The sequence below is a fragment of the Setaria viridis genome, chromosome 9, assembly GCF_005286985.2.
Source record: "Setaria viridis chromosome 9, Setaria_viridis_v4.0, whole genome shotgun sequence".
NCBI classification, from domain to species: Eukaryota; Viridiplantae; Streptophyta; class Magnoliopsida; order Poales; family Poaceae; genus Setaria; species Setaria viridis.
In genome coordinates this window covers 51337332-51355109 of record NC_048271.2, presented here as the reverse complement: position 1 = coordinate 51355109, position 17778 = coordinate 51337332, and the positions used below count along the sequence as shown (strand labels likewise).

Sequence of the window (17778 nt, the reverse complement as noted above, 5' to 3'; positions counted from 1 at the left end):
CGGGTAACCAAAACCCGCCACACCCGACCGGTTGGAACGGGACGTAAATGCGGCCTTACCACTCCACTCACCACGGCGGCACCCACCATCATTCATGCTCATGTATTCGCCGAAACCTCCAGGCGTGGTCCTAACCGATAGAAACAGACTGCACCGTACCGAGCATGCCAACGCCATGCAGGATCCTCCGCTGTAGTGCCGTTGCAGCATCACACTCCACCTGACAGAATGATACCACCGAATACAGATCTCTCGCATGCTACCTCGCAGTCACCACCACGATAACACAACGCGCGAGGGTCTCGCCACATCCGTCATTGGACTCCACCTCACTCTTGTGGTCTCGAAGAAACAACGCACGCGGGGGCTGTAGCGCCCGCAAAATACACCCGGTTAAATCACCCGTTAAAAACACTTTCCAAAATTTTTCCGACCGCCGAGCTCCGTCAAATCAATTCCTTTCCGCCGGACCCGCCGTCCCGGTACCCGACGTCGTCAACCCTCTTTTTCCGTTCCCCGCAAATTTCGCCGCGTGCCGTCCAATCCATCACGCGAGCCGTCTAAATCCCGCCACTTTCGCTGAGCTGCCCCTCCCCTTTTTCTTTTCCTCTCCCTTCCCCTTCCTTTTTCTTTTTCTTCCTTTACTCCTTCCTTCCTCTTCTTCTTCCTTCTCTCTCCCTCCCTCTCTTTTTCTTCTGGCGTAGCACCCTCCTGGCGCCTGGCGCTACCGCCCGCCGCCTGGCCCACCAGGCCGCTCGCCCCGCTTGCGCTCGGGCCGCGCACGCGCCCGGCCGCGCACGCGCCCGGCCGCGCACGCGCCCGGCCGCGCACGCGCCCGGCCGCGCACGCGCCCGGCCGCGCTCGGTCGCGCCGCGCGCGCCAGGCCGCGCCGGCTGCGCCGCGGGCGCCGGGGCGCGCCGCGCGCCTGACCGCGCCGGCCGCGCCGGCCGCGCTGAGCGCCCCTGTGCTCCCCTGTGCGCCGCGCGCGCCGCCCGAGCCGTCCCGTCGCCACCCCTGTACGCCGCACCATCCGCCGGCCACCTCGCCATTCCCCCCCCCCCCCCCGGCGCATTTCCCCAAGAGGTCGCCGCCCCTGTGCGTCCTCGACGACCACGCCACCACGCCATCCACGCGCAAGCTCGCCCGGGCACGCCACCGGCCGGAAGTTCCGGCCACCATTATTGCTACCGCCGCCCCTCCCTTGCCGGCCTATAAAAGGAGGGCCACGCCCGGCCTTCCGCAGCACCACCGCCGCCGCCAGTTGCCGCCGCCCCTCCCCTGCTCCCCTGTGCGCCCGACCGCCGCCGCCCCCCCCTACTGACCGGCGCCGGCGCCCCTCCTCCCACCATCGCCGCCCAAGGTGAGGGCCCAAAACGGGCCCCCCACGCCACCCTCTCCCTCCCCCATCACCTGGCCGCGCCGCCGGCAAGAAAGGCCGGCCGGCCGCCGCCGGTCAACGCCCCCCCCCTCTCTTCCTGTTATGGCCCAAGGAGGAAGAAGGGATAAAATCCCTCCCCTCCCGATCTAACCCTCGAGTTTTTCCTATTCGCGAACAAGTCCTCCCACCAGTCCGAAAATATTTACAAATAGGTCCCTGCTCTCGCGGTTTAGTCCTAAACCTCCTTTAAAGCCCCTAATACCTCTTTTAAACCGTCATTTCATGCGCCAAATTTCCTCCGATTAACCCCAAATTCGACCACGGCCTCCTCTCATATATTTCCGCCGAGGCATATCAAAATCCCACGAAAATACCCTTCCTACCTATTTTCCGTTCATGTTTCCTGTTCGGAGCTCATCGGGTAAAACCCTTTTTCTTTTTATTTATTGTGTGCTTGTCTGTGTGTGCCGTAGATCGCGGAGTACCCGAGGAGGAGCGCGAGGAGGAGTTCGACCGCGAGCCCGAGCCCGAGGACCAGTACCGCGAGCAGGAGCTCCCGGAAGGCTTTGAGAACGGCAAGTCCAATCTCACCCTTTGATGCATATTCTAATACCCAGTTTTTCAGACACAACCTATCGGCCTGTTTTATAAAATGCATATTGTTTTATCGCAAGACATGGTTGGATAGCCACCCCTTGATTGTTATGACTATTCCTTGTTGTCCCATATTTATCTCTAAATATGAGTTGCTCTGTTTAGATGATAAATGCTGCTAGAATGCTTAGGAACTCATTAACCAAATTCAAACATGACTACACCTGTTTACTCGGAAAATAAATGTGTGAGTATGTTTAACTGAGAAGTTGGGTTTTCCGGGTGTTAGGAGAGGTGGTGGATGAGATGGATGGGTGTTTCTTGTGTGGAACTCCGGTTGATAGGCTCGTACCTCAGTGGTTGAGCAATGTGGGAGATATCCATCTTGTCATAACTAAGGACCGAGTTGATGTGTCATCCTGCCTAATTCCATCATCGTACAACCACTCGACCGTTGTATGGGCAACGGCTTAGCATAAATCCCACTAGCTAAACTGCTAGGCTTCAGGTGTGCTGGTGAGCAACGGGAGGCCTTGGAAAAGGACTAAGCTCTTGGTGACTTAGGTCCCGGTTACGACCCCGTGGATGGGTTGCTAACCCCTTGAGCGCTCCTGCGTTGACTAGTCAGTGTTGGCTAGGATGGGTAATGGCTTTGTTAGGATCCGTACCGACACTAAGGTGTTCGCGATACGGTACCCTACTTGTGGGAAAAGTGTACAACCTCTGCAGAGTTAAAACCTATCCGGGTAGCCGTGTCCACGGCATTGGACGAGTTACGGCTCGGTCGCACAACTAGCTTTTGGGGATGACTGGTTTTCTACTGCGTGTGTGGGTGCGTGGAATTTTGGAAGTGTCCGGCAGGTGTGCCGTGCGCTACGGCGGACGGGGAGTCCGGTAGCGATAAAACTTGGATCCTTTGTGTAGGATCAACCCCACTTGATATCTTGTGTACTAAAATGTTTCTATGAAACTTCTTTGAAATGGATCCCTGCATGTGTTTTAAAATCTAGCTTTACTGCAAATAAACCATAGCTTATTCCTTGATTATTCTCGTGCATACTCTGTTGTATCCCCTCCGTGGATGGGGTTGGACTTGCTGAGTACCTTTGTACTCACCCTTGTGTTGTTACTTCAGAGGAAGATCCGAACTTCGTCGCCGAGGACTTCGAGTAGGAGGTTGCGTCTGCACCCAACGCTGCCTGCGGTGTTGGCCCTTTTGCAGGATGCTTCCGCTGACGCTTAGCTCCGATTGCAGCCCGGAGTCCGACTGGACTGCAACTTGGATTTGTGTTGTTATCGCTTTAGTCTTGCTTTGGGTGTGGCTTGCCCGCCCGCTCCTTCGGGAGCTGTACGGTTTCTGAACTATCTGTTGAATAAATGTGTTATCAGCCTCCTGGGACTGATAATTTTGGATCACATTTAGTCTCTACTTATGTGGGGACGCTTCAGGGGCCTAGCCACGCCTGCCACAGTACTCCATGTCACGGATCCGTTTCTTTTGTTGGCGTTAGAGTAGTGAGCAATGTTGCTCCGCTCCACAAGATCTCCATCGATCAGCCAAGCCGCCGCCGCAGGTCGACTTTGCCTCGTTGCTTCACCTGCGCAGAATCCTCCACTGCCATGTCAGCAAGCCAGAGAAGTCATTTGCACTGTCTTGCGACGATGTACCGCACCGGGTAGCCCAACCAAGCTGAGCAACCCGTCGCGGTCTGCTGCAAGCCTAGTTGTTCCACGATCCCGTTGCCGCAAGCGTCGTCCTCCGACGCAGTCCCACGCCGCACTGACCGTTGCCAAGCAACGCCAGCCGCCACGGTTTGCTGCAAGCAGCCAAGACCGATAACCATGCGACAACCCCTGACAACCACCATAACTGCGATCGCCTCCACGTGGCCTCAGCAACACCCATCCAGCTTGCCACGCGGCAGAGTTGCCACCACCCCCTGCGGCCGCCCATGACCAATGGACCGGCAATGCCATAAACCGAGATGGGTCTGAGACGACGCCTCCAAGGAGGGCACGACGCCAATAGCGCTACCGTCGCTCGTCCAGGATTTGGATAAGGTTTTCACCCAGAGGATCCCGTGCAGCAGAGTTTAGCTCAGACATGATGCCCCCAACGGGGATAATGATGCCCTAGGATTCTGCCGTCATCTCCACAAGCAAGACCGCCAGTGAGGGCTTTCGCCCGAAGCATCCCAACCCCTCGCCGCACGCTCACGGCTCCGCACTTCCGGTCCACAATCACGGCAGCCCATCCAGGATGGCGTTGCCACCGTGCCTCCACGTACCACGCCGCCGTACCTCCACCTCCGCTCGCTCCACGCCGCGCCTCCACGCCGCCATACCCCCACTCCTCGCATGCGGCCACCGACGCACCGCCTCACCATCACGCGTCATCGGGCATCTCCTCCGGGCGTCACCACTTTACACACATGCCTCTCCGTGCACAACCTCCTCCACACCGCGCGAGCCTCCACCAGCGCCCAGCCGCCTCCCTCTCCCGTTGCCGCCTCCGTAACTCCTCAGCTGAGAAAAGGTAGCCCGACGCTACCCGCAGCACCACCTCGGTGCGCCAGCGCGCCCCTGCCTCCATGGTGCCGCTGGCACGCTTTGCACGGACCACCCAGCCGCGGCATGACGCCGCTGCTGTTGAAGGCACAGGAGCTGCCTTGCCACTTCCGCTGTCGGGAATCGATGGCTACTTCCGCTCGCGGCGCGCACTGATTAGCAGCCCCCGCCCAGCTCTCAGGTGGAGCTGCGGAGCTTGTCAGCGACCATCCCATCAAGCCCACGGCTGGAGGCTTCGGTGAGGGCGTGAGGCGGAGTTCGAGGCCGGTGCTGCGATGCAGGCTCTATCCTGTGACGGTGGCAAAGCAGCAGGAGATGCTGCTCGACAGCACGAGCAGGATGGCCTGACGGGCGTCAACATCTCGTCCAGGAAGATAGCTCAGTTCTTAGCTTTCCGTCTTCATTCAATAGTCTGTTCCTTTGTTTCTCCGTGATTTGATTTTCTTGATTTCTTTTCTATTTCTTCTTGCCGAATGGATTTTCCCTCTTATGTTCTTTCTGCTTGCTAGTTATTGGTGTAGATTAGTGTTTGAAAATTTGACTTAATTTCGAGAAACTATATGGAATTCCAGAGGTTGCCCAATTAATTTGGCTTTAATTTGCGAAACTATATTGGATTCCGGAGGGGATAAATATTTGTTATTGCCTGAATCTCTAATTTCATCTATTGACTTTCTGTGATGATTTATTACTACACGAGCTCGCGAGCTAGACCGAGCCGAGCCGAGCTGGCTTTGCTGCTCGTTACGTTCACGAGCCGAGCCAGCTCGTTTAGATAACGAGCCGCACCGAGCCGATACGAGCTGAGCTCGCTCGTTAACTGCTGCTACACACGAGTGAAAAAAATCATTGAATGAAAAAATAAAACGAAAAAGAAAAAAAATCGAACACGCACATCTTCGCATCTTCTCTGGCCGCGGGCCCGGCTCCATGTGCGTGGACCACGCGCCATCGGGGAAGCGGCTAAGCGGTCGAATCGATGGCTGGATCACAGGTACGTTTGGTTCCTGTATCACTGGTTCGCGAAATGATTTCGGTTCAAAATAATAATAATTCCACTTAATTTATTATTCTATTTCGGTTTAAAATAATAATAATCTCAATTAATTTATTATTCTAAGGAGTGAATCATATGGTAAAAGAAATTGGTTGAATCCTATCGTTCAGAGTCATCTATACATATATTACGTTGTTCAAACACACCTTAAAACAACGCGCGAATGTAGTTTTAGCTTTGCGACATCGATCGCGCCTTCGTGGCTCTATCCAAATTTCTTTTTGCTGCAAGTTTGCGAATGTTCCCGTTGGCTTATTTTGTGATAGGAACCGTGTGGTGGATTAAAACTGCAAAACATTGCTTTGTGATTCCTAGGAAGCCGCAGAAAACGCCCTCGGAGGCCACAGCCCATAAACTGACCGTGAGCCAAGGCCACAAGAGTCCCTTTGGGTGCTGGGCTTCCATTCAGCTAGCTGTGGTTGTGTTGTCGTGCATCAGTCCAGATGCTGCGAGGAGAATCATTTCCCTTTCTTTTCTTTCCTTTCCTACGAATGCCTTTTCTTTTCTTTCCTACGAATGAACTGAATGTCTGAATCTTTTCCTCTTAGATAGAGATAGAATTCTCAGCATACGGCTTCTCAGGCACTTACGCACTTGAGATTTCCGCTACGACAACTGAATTGAAATGCAATTCCACATCCAGAGGCCAACTGCAGTGAAGGGAGGATTCAACTAGTCCCACAGCAAAAAGGAAGGTGCTACAGATTATTTCCTTTTCGTTTGTCTTAGGCACCAACAATCACAGGCTGTAACACACTGCTAGCGGATTAGAAAAATACTTGCACAAAAGTTACATGTCTCATTCCATGCTTACATTCCTTCATTACACTACACCAGGTTAGATCACATCAGGTCGTATGGTTGCTGGATGTAAACAAGGTGGGGATAGTTCACTACTTGTTTCATCCATTCATAATACACCTGAGTTGCCACAACAGTTGGCCCTTCAACTTCATCCTCCTCAAGTGTCAAGGTAGTTTGCAGCCATCATCAGCTCCAGGGTTATCTCGGGCTCAATTGGAAACTCCGTCGTCTCCTTCCCACTGCACAATCAAGACCAAAGCAAAACAAATCATTCAGTCTGCAGTAAGAGCAAACGAAAGGGCATGCAACTGCAAAGCACGCTATCATCAAACTTCCGTGGCGACGATATGACCAGTGGCGGAGCCAAGTGTCCGCCAATCTGGGCCATGGCCCTCCCTTGCTCTGTGACAATCATTCAGTACCCAGTAGCATTCAGTAATAGCGGTTCAGAGCATGCAACCAGCACAGCAATCAGTATGCAGCACGGGGGCAGTCAGCAGCATCAGACTGAAACTCTCCAAGAGCTAAAAGTGCACTGTGCAACCTACATGGCCGTGGAAAGTAGTGCACCAGCACTTGGCATAGATATGCTGAATCTTGTCCCAAAATGTATCGATCTACTTGTTTAGGCAAGAGGTTGCAATATTAATTCATGAATTATGCAATTTCAACGATATTTATTTGAAGTGTCCCAAATGAAAATTGAAACATCCTCACAAAGAATTGGAAAAGGTTACTTTATCATATCATCTTTAATATTTTTTTCCCTTTTGTACATCACACAAAAATTGTTCTTTATGCTATGAATACTTAATGCATGCATGCATAGTTCAAAGTTGATGACAATATAATCAGTCTTTGTGATTCTTGGCTCCCCCTTGGTACAATTCCTGGCTCTGCCGCAGTATGTGACAACTTCTACCTTACATATATTTCATTTCAATAGCAAGCACCAAGAGTCATGAGATGAGCGTCTACTGGTCCCATCACAGTTTCTACTACAAGGTAATGCACAGCGGAACTAAAGTCTGCTCTGCTAGGTGGAAGGACCACCACAATCTCAACATGGAAGCAATTTATGTGCTTCAAGCCTTGAACACTAGTACCACACCTGCATGCCCATCAAATTTCAACAGAAAAAATAAATTGCGCTTCATCTATACTTAGCCACCCATGTCTTCAACCAACAAACATGTGCCATCTTCAAGTTGTTTTAAGCATCACTTCCCAGTTTGTTTGGTGTCTAAGCATGCATTTCCTAGTTTGTTTCGGTGACCAGTAATCAAGTTTCCCACACCGAAATTCACTGCATCTCAATACTGAACCAGACAACTCCTTGATGATAACACAATAACTAACTGCCTTTATAGTTGGAGATGTCAAGTTCTGAGTGATGGGGTTCATAAGGCAGAAAACACAACAAGATTATGGTCCTGTTTGGTAGCCGCCGGAGCTCGCCAGGCCGCAGTTCTGGCCACGCCAAAGCTGCAGCGGACAAAACGTCCGCCACGCTTTTGGCGAACTGCGGCGCAAAAAAACAGCATAGATGCGGCGTGATTTCTTTGGCAAGCCTAAGCTGCGGCGTAAAGCAAACGGAGCTACCGCATGCCAGACTTGTGGTGTGACAGCCTGTGGCGTGATGACGGCAAGAACCAAACAGGCCCTCAGCATTTTTTTGACCTGAACAGCAGGGGAGTCCCCTACTGGCCCTATATTCTCAGAAATTATGCAGGTCAACAACATCACCTCTCCATTAAGAAGGCACCCCGCGCATTCAATTGATACTCTCCTAGATGGGTGTTAAATCTTAAATCTTTACTAGGCAAGTGGATGGACAAGTCGAACCAGCCAACTAATTAGGCAACTAATTTTATATGAGGCTCAAGCTTTACATTGCCAGCACTAAACTATACATCCAGGCTCAGGTTCAATACTTACAGGCTTATCCCAGGTCAATGATACCGCCAGTAAAATAAGAGAAATTCGCGAGAAACCCACCAGTGCAGAAGAAGGAAAAGGCAAATAAAATATGGTAGCTGTACGTACTGTGTATTGAGCAAGCTAAGTAATGCAGATTAGATGTACACACTAAGCACCTCGTGCACCATTAGCCTGATGGAAACAACATTCTCAAAGCAGATTGAATTATGTGTTTTAGCTAGAAGATAACATTTCCAAAATACCATGCTTTGTGTGTCCTGGACTATAGGACTAGTGAACAATAACATGAAAGACACAAGGGTAATGCATGTTGCAAGGCTTGGTTAGGACTTGTCATTGTCCTGATTGGCTCAGACTCAAATTCCGATATCTGCCGTAGTTGCTGGTTTTCAATAGATTAGACACAAGTTGCTTGTTCTTAAGTGTAGATTGACTATGGGAGGAACCAATAAGTGACTACACAGCAGACCCTTTAGATCTGTGTCTACAGAGATTAAGAATTTACTAGAAGTTAACGACATATGCAGAGCATAAACGATGAATAATAGAGGGGTTGGCCAAAAGTGGGCAAAGGGGACAAGTTAGCTACGTGATCAATCATCATTAATGCCTTAATGGTATGGAGATGAACAACGCGCAGCAGCAGCAGCAGGCCATCAATCAATCATACACGTGGTGAATTGCAGGGACGCGCACAAGCAAGCAAGTGAAGCAATCGAGCACAAGCAAGTAGCAAGCGAATCTGGGTGTAACCTGGAGTAATGGAGCGACCAGTAGAAGTACTGGCAGATCTTCTCGAGGACGTGGGTAGAGATCTCCGGGAAGCGGACCTCGCCCTGGCGTGTCTCGGAGAATCCGCCTGGATCACGGCATCAAGGGATGGACGAAATCAGCGGCAGATGAGGGGTAGCCATGATGTGTTGGGGGATGAATCGAATCAAATCGAAACGAATTGGAAAGCTAAAGCACCTAAAGGTACCTGGCGATGTGAGCATGTTGCGCAGGGTGTTGGAGACCATGGCCGCCTTCTTATCGACGACGAACTCGAAACCCTCGGCGCTGATGAGCTTGACGACGCCTCCGGTGTCCTCCTCCTCCTCCTCGGGCTCACGCGGAGCCGGGGCCTCTCCCTTCCCCATCATCCCCTCTGCTGGGATTGGATTGGATTTGGTCGGTTGCTTCCTTCCTTCTGTCAACGACGAACGGGACGGCAGGTAATTTGCTTCCTTTGCGTAATTTGCAAATTAGACCCTCATTTGGATCGAGATTATTCTACGCGATCTGTTGATTTTCATAAACCTCCCTAAATCGGATCGCGATTATTAATCGCGATCAAATTTAGGGGGTTTTATGTAAATATTTGGATCGCGATTATTAATCGCGATCCGAATATTTACATAAAACCCCCTATATGTGGCCCTATATCTTACAGACTAGTCCCTTCTGTAGTTCTGTTCTCTTCTCCCTACCACGGCGACGCAGCGTTCTCTTTCCCGTCCGCCGCCGGCGAGATACACTGGCTGGAAAGCTGCGCCTGGTGACACATTCGGAGTGCCCCGTCGCACCTTCTCGTCGTCGTGGCCGTACTCATGCTCCTCCCAACCTTTCTCCTCCACCTAGTCCTCTCCTCCCTTTCTCCGCCCGGGGCGGCGGCGGCGGCCAGGCGATGCGGTAAGGGGTCTCTACGGAGATCGAGGGCGAGTGATCCTCCAGGTATAGGCCGTACAGCTGGATCTGCAGTTTAGTGGGTGAGCTCTGGAACGCCACGATGGTCGTCGTGCTGCTCCGCCGCACCATCGTCGTGCTGCTCATCGTCGTGTGAGGTGTGACCCGTGCTCGACGCTCAGGGTCGACGCCCACGCTGCCCTCGAGGGCGGCAGTCTGTACGAGGCCGTGGAGATCCTTCAGAAGCTGAGGTAAACACCGCACATTTTGCATTCAGTTTGGCCAAGTTGGTTTGGTCAATGGTCATTGGTGTGGCTGAAATTGCTTAGATTCGAATGTGGCCTACGCTTTTTGTTTGCAGCTTGCGTCTTGTGAAATAAATACAGCGGTAATAGTTGTTTGGAACATTGTGGCTTGCTGAAACAATATCTGGCTTGTTTAGTGTTACCCATATGAACAAGAGTTTGCTTAGTGTAGAAGAGACCAATGTCCTATTCTTGAGGGAAGAAAGAATTAATGCTGTATATTCTGTGGCGTGATTAGATACCACTTATGGGAGGGATGGATAAGCTTGGTTGAATCTGCTGAACCTGTCCATCACAAGGCAATACAGCATCCTTGACAACAATCCTCCCCAACTACCAAGCTCTCATCACAGCTCTCACTTTGCATTGTCATGGACCAGGATCAGAGGGCCGTTTTCAGTGTTGATGACTGTGGGATCATAGGTACTAGTGGGCAGCTGATTGTCAGGGATGGTGATGGCAATGCCATCCTCTTCATTCACAAGAAGGTGGAAAGAAAATCAAGAGCTAATCTGAATGTTTCTGTTTTCTTTTCCGAGTGTTCGAAAACTTTCTGGAATGCTTCCTTTTCTAGTGCAAAAACTCTTCAGCTATTTCAAGTTGCTGAAAAACTGATCAAACTTGATCTCACAGGGAGGCGTTGTTCAAGCATTGAGTGTTAACAACTGGTGGAGAGGATATCTGACCAACTATGGTGAACCAAGCAAGCTGGTTTTCAGCTTGCAGGATCCTAAACCTGTCCTCTGCATGAAGGGTGATGTTCAGGTCACTGTGGAACCGAAGGAGAGAAACAGGCACTGGGACTATGAGGTGACTGCATCCTTTGTTCAGAGATCCTGTGCCATAAAAAACCGAGCAGGCCACGTTGCAGCGCAGGTAAAAGCTCCACGTCCAGTACAACGAAGTTTGGAGGAACTTAGGAGTAGAATTACATTATGATCCAATGAGGGATGCAATTTTTTGTTCTTTGTCTTTGTGCACCACAGAATGGTGTGAAGGGGATGTTGGCAGGGAGGGACTTGTACCAAGTGGTGGTGCAACCAGGTTTATGACCAGGCCTTTGTGGTTCAACAAGGTGTTAATGCTAGTATAGATGAGAGCTGCTTGCCTGCTCATCATATACATCTGCCGATAAGATTCATTACATTAGTAATTTGTTAGGATACAGTTGCGTAGCTTGATTATTTATTGCACATTACACTCTCTTTCGTTGATAGATTACCATGTACATGATATATATGATATGGAAATGTGTTCTGTTGTAAAGTGTTTCGAGGTAGTTTGCTTTTCAATGAAAGTATCCTTTGGGTTCCTGATAGTGGTTACTCCTTGAGAAAGGTCATACCAGAAATCGGATCAACGAGGTCACCTCCTAGGGCCTGAGACAAATTAGGCCCAGATTAGATTCCGGCCACGATAGGAGTCGGCCTCGGCTTCAGAATTAGGCTCCATTGCTGCCGCTGTGAATGCTTCCGTTTTCTTCTGGCATTGCTCTGTGTAGGTTAGGTTCGTCAGTTACGAATCCTACAGGCTACAACTCAGCTCGCGAATTGCCTGGCTCCCCAGAATGGAAAAAAAAAATTCTGTAGAAACGGTCCGTAAAGTCCTAGGACCCGTCCCACATGCATGCCACGTGGCAATTCCAGACATCCGAGGCTTGCCTGGATTTGGACGCTGCGCCCATCTAATCGATCGGCTTCCTCAGCTCCCATCTAATCGATCGGCTTCCTCAGCTTGGCTTGGCTCCCAGGGCGACAACTGAGCGTCCGTCATCCGCCACCACCTCCTTCCTCGTCCGTCGCCGCTTTCGTCATCTGACCCCCTTTACGCTACCGCGCAGTTAGAGTGTGCACAACATCTTCTCAAATCCGTCGACCAAATTGCCTCCAAGCTTGTGTATATGTGGTCACGATTGGTTCTATTCTTTGCTTCAGATCTAAGTTACACACCAATCCGGTTCGCTCTTATCAATTGCTAGCTTCTCTTATTTTGATGCTTCAGGCTATGGACTTCTCGTGACTGGAATACGAGCTTTTGCCACTTCTGTATTATATGTAGAACCTTACCAATTGCTACAGGGTAGATATAGGTGTGTTTGGTTGGGATGTGATTTTTGGAAAAGCTGCTGGGAGCTGTGGGTTGTGGAAAAGCAGCTGTGAGAAAGCAGCTATGGGAAAAGCAGAAGGCCGTTTGGTTAGAGCAGCTGTGAAACTGTAGGTTGTGTAAGAAATATCTGTAATACCCCTAAAGGCATGAGAGTTTCTTTATATGCAAATTGCTAGTAACAAAATAATATCTTCGTTAATTCGCATGTAAATAATTATTTTAGAAAGGAAATTCGCATAAAATCAAAAATGTTTTATTGAGAATTTGAGTATAATGTGTACAGAAACTTTGAACTAGGTACACAGGATATGATGTTTGCGTATTTTATTTGAAGCTCAAAGTTTGAACTTTAAGTTATTTTGAGACTAAGCTAGAATCACAGTTCGTCTGAAACTGAAACTCGAAGTGTCAGTTCATGAACGATCTTTCAGAGCTCTTAATATTTCAAACCATGGATCATTTGAACAAAGTTCCCATCTATCATTTGTAGACCTATGTTACATCTACACTTTTGTTTATTGGTGCTTGAAGAGATTGTGTTTGGTTTGGACAAATTTTGCTCAAGAAAGAAGGAATGTTTCTGTGTACCGAAGCCAATACATACAGCAGTAAAACCACAGCAGCGCCACTGCTCACCGCCGGGCCGCCGCGGTAATTCTCTGCAAGCCGCCATGCGCCATGGAGCGGCGAAGCCAGAGCAACAAGCAGACAGAGCAGTCGTGAAGGATAGAGACGAAGCTTCATATATATATATCGCAGCACCATCATCATCCGCTCTCTGTTCTTCTCTCCGCTCAGTGCCGCCCACTTGAGCTCGCCGTCGATTCCGTCACCATCGAGCCGTCTCCGGCCGATTTCTTCCGCACACCGTGCCGTGACACCCGCCCAAACAACCCCAGGCACTCCTCGCCCAACGCCATCAGCCATAACGCCGCCTCCGACCTTGCCCTATTTTCGCCGGCCGCCATTAACACACCAAGGTGAGCACCCCTTCCCAGCCCTCTCCGCTCAAGCTGATTACAAAAATGAGCTCGCCAGAGCTCGTGGGTGGCGACAGGAACGCCCTCCTCGGCATGCCGGTTCCCAACGCGGCGGGCGTCGCTGCCGCCCTGGCCGTGCTCGTCGTCCTCGCCGCGGTGGCCGCCGCTGTGTACTTCGCGCGCCGGCGAGGCGCCAGGCCGCCCTCGCTGTCGCGCGTCGAGCACGCGCCGTCCTCCACCTCAGGCTCGAGCTCCTCCCGCCTGGTGTCGTCCGCGCGCAAGGACAAGGTCGGCGGCGCGAATCGTGCCGCGGGTACGGGCGCGGGCGCCAGCTCGTCCGCGACCGTGAGCTCACTTGAGTCGCCCTGTGAAGAGGAAGTCGGAGCCGATCAGGAGAGCAGAGCAGTTGATGACGGCGACGGCAAGGAGGACCTGCTCGACGTGCTCCTAAGGATCCAGACAAAAGACGTGCCCGCGCCCGGCGGCAGCAGAGCCCTCGCCCGGCGGCGAGGAGGAGGAGGAGCACGGTGCGCGGTCATGGCGAGCGGTGGGTGGCGGGCTGGCGGCTGGGGACGTCCAGGGGCGGCGGGCGGGGGCCGGTTGCCGGGGGTGGCGGGAGGAGGCGAAGGGATTGCGCGTGTGTGTGCGGGAGAAAAATAAAACGAACCGGTACGTTCATAACAAAGTGGCAGGCGGATATTTTTTTTCCCTAAAAGCACTTGAAAGCAGGAGGAAATGTGCTTTTGATTTTGTACTAGAACAAAAGCAGCTTTTGGGCAAAAGCATCTGTGGCTTTTAGTCCTTTTGGTTGGCTTTTGACTTTTGCAAAAGCAAAAGCAGGTTGAAAAGTCCAACCAAAATCACCCGTACATCGATGTACGCTAATTCTGATTGCAGATAATGTTGACCTGAAAGACAGAACTAATTTGCATGGCAAGCAGCAATCCACGTGGACACTTTTATCATTTATGCAGACATCCACAAACCAAATGGTTCACAAGAAAATTTCAGAAGATATGATGAGAAGAAAGAGAAGAACTGACGCCAATAGAGATAATAAAGATGCATTCCATATTTCCATTTGCTGATGACTACCGTGAGTGATGCAATTGAGAATGGACAATCAACGCAGTTGCACTGGCTTAATTGGTGGAAAGGATTGTACAGTATTTGTAGTAGTTTGATGATTGTTTTCTTTGCTTGTAACCTCTACTGTACAATGTATTTTTTTATTTGAAAAATGCACATGGTTTACTCTCGCTCCTTTTCTCTGATGATTTCCTGCTCTGTAGCCTTGCTGATAAAATTGTTTCCTCCTTTGCAGCCATGTAGAGAAGAAACACCAATCAATCCTCTATGACTGCACTATATACTGAAAAATAAGTTATCAGTAGTACACTCCAATACAAAAGCTACTTATTTTCTATCACTAGTCATTTTTTCTCGGATTTTCATCAGGCACTAGTCATTTTTTCTCGGATTATCGTCAGGACAGCTCCTGCAAACTAAATTATATAGATATACTCATATACATCCATCACAGATTCACAGGCTTCAGGTCCAAATCACGTAGCATACATGAATCGTTTACGGTCTAAAGGGAGGAAAGCTATTTGAAGAAAATCAGGGCGTATGGGAGGGACGGACAAGGCGACTGCGCCGACACCAGTTGAGGTATACAGGGCGCAGAACGAAGCAACTGCACTAGCAGATGAGGGGGTGGTAGGACGGTGGCGGACAACGAAGGAAGCATGGTGGTGGACAACGAAGGTAGCATCGGCGGCAGTTTGGTGGATGGGGGTGTGGCGAGCCGGCGATGATAAGGGTGCGTTTCTACGTTGGGAGCCGAGTTCCGGTGTTGACCTCTCCGGGACTGGGAGCTGAGCCGCACGTTGGTCTTTTGGTGGGAGCCGGGCTGAGCCTTTCCCAGGTGGAGGTACGTGCCCCTGAGCAGTCGTTAGATGGACTGAGTCGCCACGCGGCACGATTCTGGAGTATGGTCCGCACGGTGAGTGCTTTGGGACCGTCCGCACCTAATTTTCCCCCCAAGAATAGCTATAGCTTTTCGGGAGAGTGAAAGAGAAAAAAAGATGCCCTCTACCAAATTAGCATAATCTTCTCCTGCTAATCCCTCGGCACCCTCTCCTGTTTTCCCCTTTGTTCCTCTCGAGATCAAACGCGACCACCACGCCATTGCATCCCATCTCCAATCCCGATCGTGCCGTTGCTCTAGGCCGGGGAGATGAGCTACTGCAATCCCCACGGGGGCCCTGCCGGCGGCGCGCCCCCGTCGCCGTCCCCGCCCCCAGGTGACTCGCCGATTCCTCCCAACGCATTTCAGATCCTCGTTGGATTATTGCTATCCATCTCCATGCTCGCTCGTGACCGCCATGCGAGCGGAATCATTTCAAATCCTAACAAGTTGATCGGAAGACGTCGCTGATCGCCGTGTTCGTTCGGAAATGTTGCCGTTTCTTGTGACCTGCCAGGGTACCCGATGGATCCCTACGGCGAGCGCGGGACGGACGAGCACATCCAGCAGCAGCAGCAGCAGCACGGGACGCCGCCGCAGCAACCGGTGTACGGGGAGCGCGGGGTCGACGAGCACCACCACCACCACCACCAATACCATCACCAGCACGGGACGCCTCCGTCGCAGCCCATGTACCCGCCGCCCTACGGGCAGCAGCCGCCGCCGATGTACCCGCCGCCGTACGGGACGCCGCCGCCGATGTACCAGCAGCCGTACGGGCAGCCGCCGCCGCCGATGTACCCGCCGCCGTACGCGCAGCAGCCGCCGCCTCCGCCTCCCCACAGGAGCCACGGCCCTTCGTTCGTGGAAGGATGGTACGTGCCAAAACTTGAAATTTGGAGGAACAGTCATGGTGAACGGTGATCGTGTGCTGTTTGAGCCATCGACAATGACAGGCCCCCGGACTGTCCATTGGATAGGCCCATGCAGATGCAGAACGAAATAATCAAATAAAGATAGCAATGTCTACCAGATTTCTGTCACTACTCACTAGCAATACGCCATGATCAGCCAAACACGTTTTTCATGCCTGTCACTCCTACAGAGAACCAAAATTTAAACTTAATTTGTGATAGTCATTTGTGAACGGCAATAGGGGTATGCTATGATGCTATCATGGTAATGACGTTTTTGATGATTCAGTAATCAGCTGCAAGCCTGCAACTGCATGCTGTGTTTAATACCGGTGTGGCTTAACATCTGCGTTTTTTTAATTCTTTTCTGTTGCCAGTTGCGCAGGTTTTGCAGCAATCTGTTGCTGCTGCCTCATGGACGCATGCTTCTGACATGAAGCTCAAGCCATTGCATGCCGTCTTCCTCCCTGGGGTGCCCGTCAGCGAGGGGATCAGAAGGAGGACCATCGCCTCGAGCAGACTAGCTGTTCACTTGATCCCTGAACTGTTCCATCCTCTGCAAATTCCGTTTGCATTTCTACGCCGGGAATCTCGAGGTGCACGCAAGGCTGCCGGCGGATGCGACGACGATCGAGCTCTCATCCTGAAGCTGGCAACGATGCCCTGATGCGTTGTAGATTTTCTTGTACATAGGAATTTGTGAATAAAACACTACAGCAGTGATGCCCGTGTATGATGGTACCGTTGAGCTAGCTTTGCTGGTTGCTGCTGCCTGTACTGTGATCCCGGTTCGCCATCAGCATTTCGTCGAACACCACCGCCACCCGCCCGTCGCCATGTCTGCTGCCAGTCCCTGCTAGCCTTCCTCCTCGCCGCCAACGGCCGCGTGCCGTGCTCCCGCATCACGCGTTGCCGCGGCTGAAGCAACATCAAGAGGGAGCAACGGAGATTGGGTGGCCGCCGCTCCACCCCGCGCCGGCCTTCCTCGCGGAGCAGGAGGGGGCGTGGTTGCTCATCGTCGCTGGCGCCCGCGGGGGCGGAGGAAGCGCGTGTGCTCGACGGTGGGAGCGCTGGCTGTGAAGCAGCGGAGGACGCGAAGGGGGCGGCGGCGCGACCTCGCCGGCGCACAATAGGTTTGCAAAATGCCCCTGGTTTGGATCGCGATTATTAATCGCGATTAGATGTTTTACGAAACACCCCTTATTTATGCATATAGCCCCCTATTTGGATCGTGATTAATAATCGCGATCCGACTTTTTTTCAATTTACCCCCTATATATTTTCATATAGACTCCTGATTTGGATCGCGATTATTATTCGCGATCCGAATGTTTTCAAATCCACCCCCACCGCCGCAGCCGTACGGGCAACCGCCGCCGTACGCGCAGCAGCCGCCGCCTCCGCCTCCGCCTCCCCACGGGAGCAAGGGCCCTTCGTTCGTAGAAGGCTGGTACATGCCGAACATAAGATTTGGAAGAGCAGTCATGGTGAACT

General features: G+C 51.6%; 2 protein-coding genes and 1 non-coding gene across 3 annotated transcripts; 2 read left to right on the top strand and 1 right to left on the bottom strand.

The window, feature by feature from the left end:
- Nucleotides 1–6248: 6248 nt before the first annotated feature.
- Nucleotides 6249–9551, bottom strand: LOC117839526 (uncharacterized). The gene is made up of 3 exons (XM_034719868.2): nucleotides 9322–9551; nucleotides 9096–9201; nucleotides 6249–6640 (listed from the first exon to the last, which is right to left on the bottom strand). The coding sequence occupies exons 1-3, from the start codon at nucleotides 9482–9484 to the stop codon at nucleotides 6559–6561; spliced, it is 351 nt and encodes a 116-aa protein (XP_034575759.1). The 5' UTR covers nucleotides 9485–9551; the 3' UTR covers nucleotides 6249–6558.
- A 137-nt stretch (nucleotides 9552–9688) lies between these two features.
- LOC117839524 (uncharacterized) lies at nucleotides 9689–11624 on the top strand. The gene is made up of 2 exons (XR_004636839.2): nucleotides 9689–10258; nucleotides 10946–11624. It is a non-coding gene; the product is annotated as an uncharacterized protein (transcript).
- A 3391-nt stretch (nucleotides 11625–15015) lies between these two features.
- LOC117840369 (uncharacterized) lies at nucleotides 15016–17400 on the top strand. The gene is made up of 2 exons (XM_072290941.1): nucleotides 15016–16245; nucleotides 16662–17400. The coding sequence occupies exons 1-2, from the start codon at nucleotides 15896–15898 to the stop codon at nucleotides 16714–16716; spliced, it is 405 nt and encodes a 134-aa protein (XP_072147042.1). The 5' UTR covers nucleotides 15016–15895; the 3' UTR covers nucleotides 16717–17400.
- Nucleotides 17401–17778: the final 378 nt, after the last annotated feature.

What these genes read in the sequence shown, in the direction of transcription:
- LOC117840369 (XM_072290941.1), top strand. Translation starts at nt 15,896, where the DNA reads ATGGATCCCTACGGCGAGCGCGGGACGGACGAGCACATCCAGCAGCAG. An exon ending in CCTTCGTTCGTGGAAGGATG is followed by an intron (nt 16,246 to 16,661) that starts GTACGTGCCAAA and finishes TTCTGTTGCCAG; the next exon opens with TTGCGCAGGTTTTGCAGCAA.
- LOC117839526 (XM_034719868.2), bottom strand. Translation starts at nt 9,484, where the DNA reads ATGATGGGGAAGGGAGAGGCCCCGGCTCCGCGTGAGCCCGAGGAGGAG. An exon ending in CAACATGCTCACATCGCCAG is followed by an intron (nt 9,202 to 9,321) that starts GTACCTTTAGGT and finishes GCCGTGATCCAG; the next exon opens with GCGGATTCTCCGAGACACGC. An exon ending in TGGTCGCTCCATTACTCCAG is followed by an intron (nt 6,641 to 9,095) that starts GTTACACCCAGA and finishes TTGATTGTGCAG; the next exon opens with TGGGAAGGAGACGACGGAGT.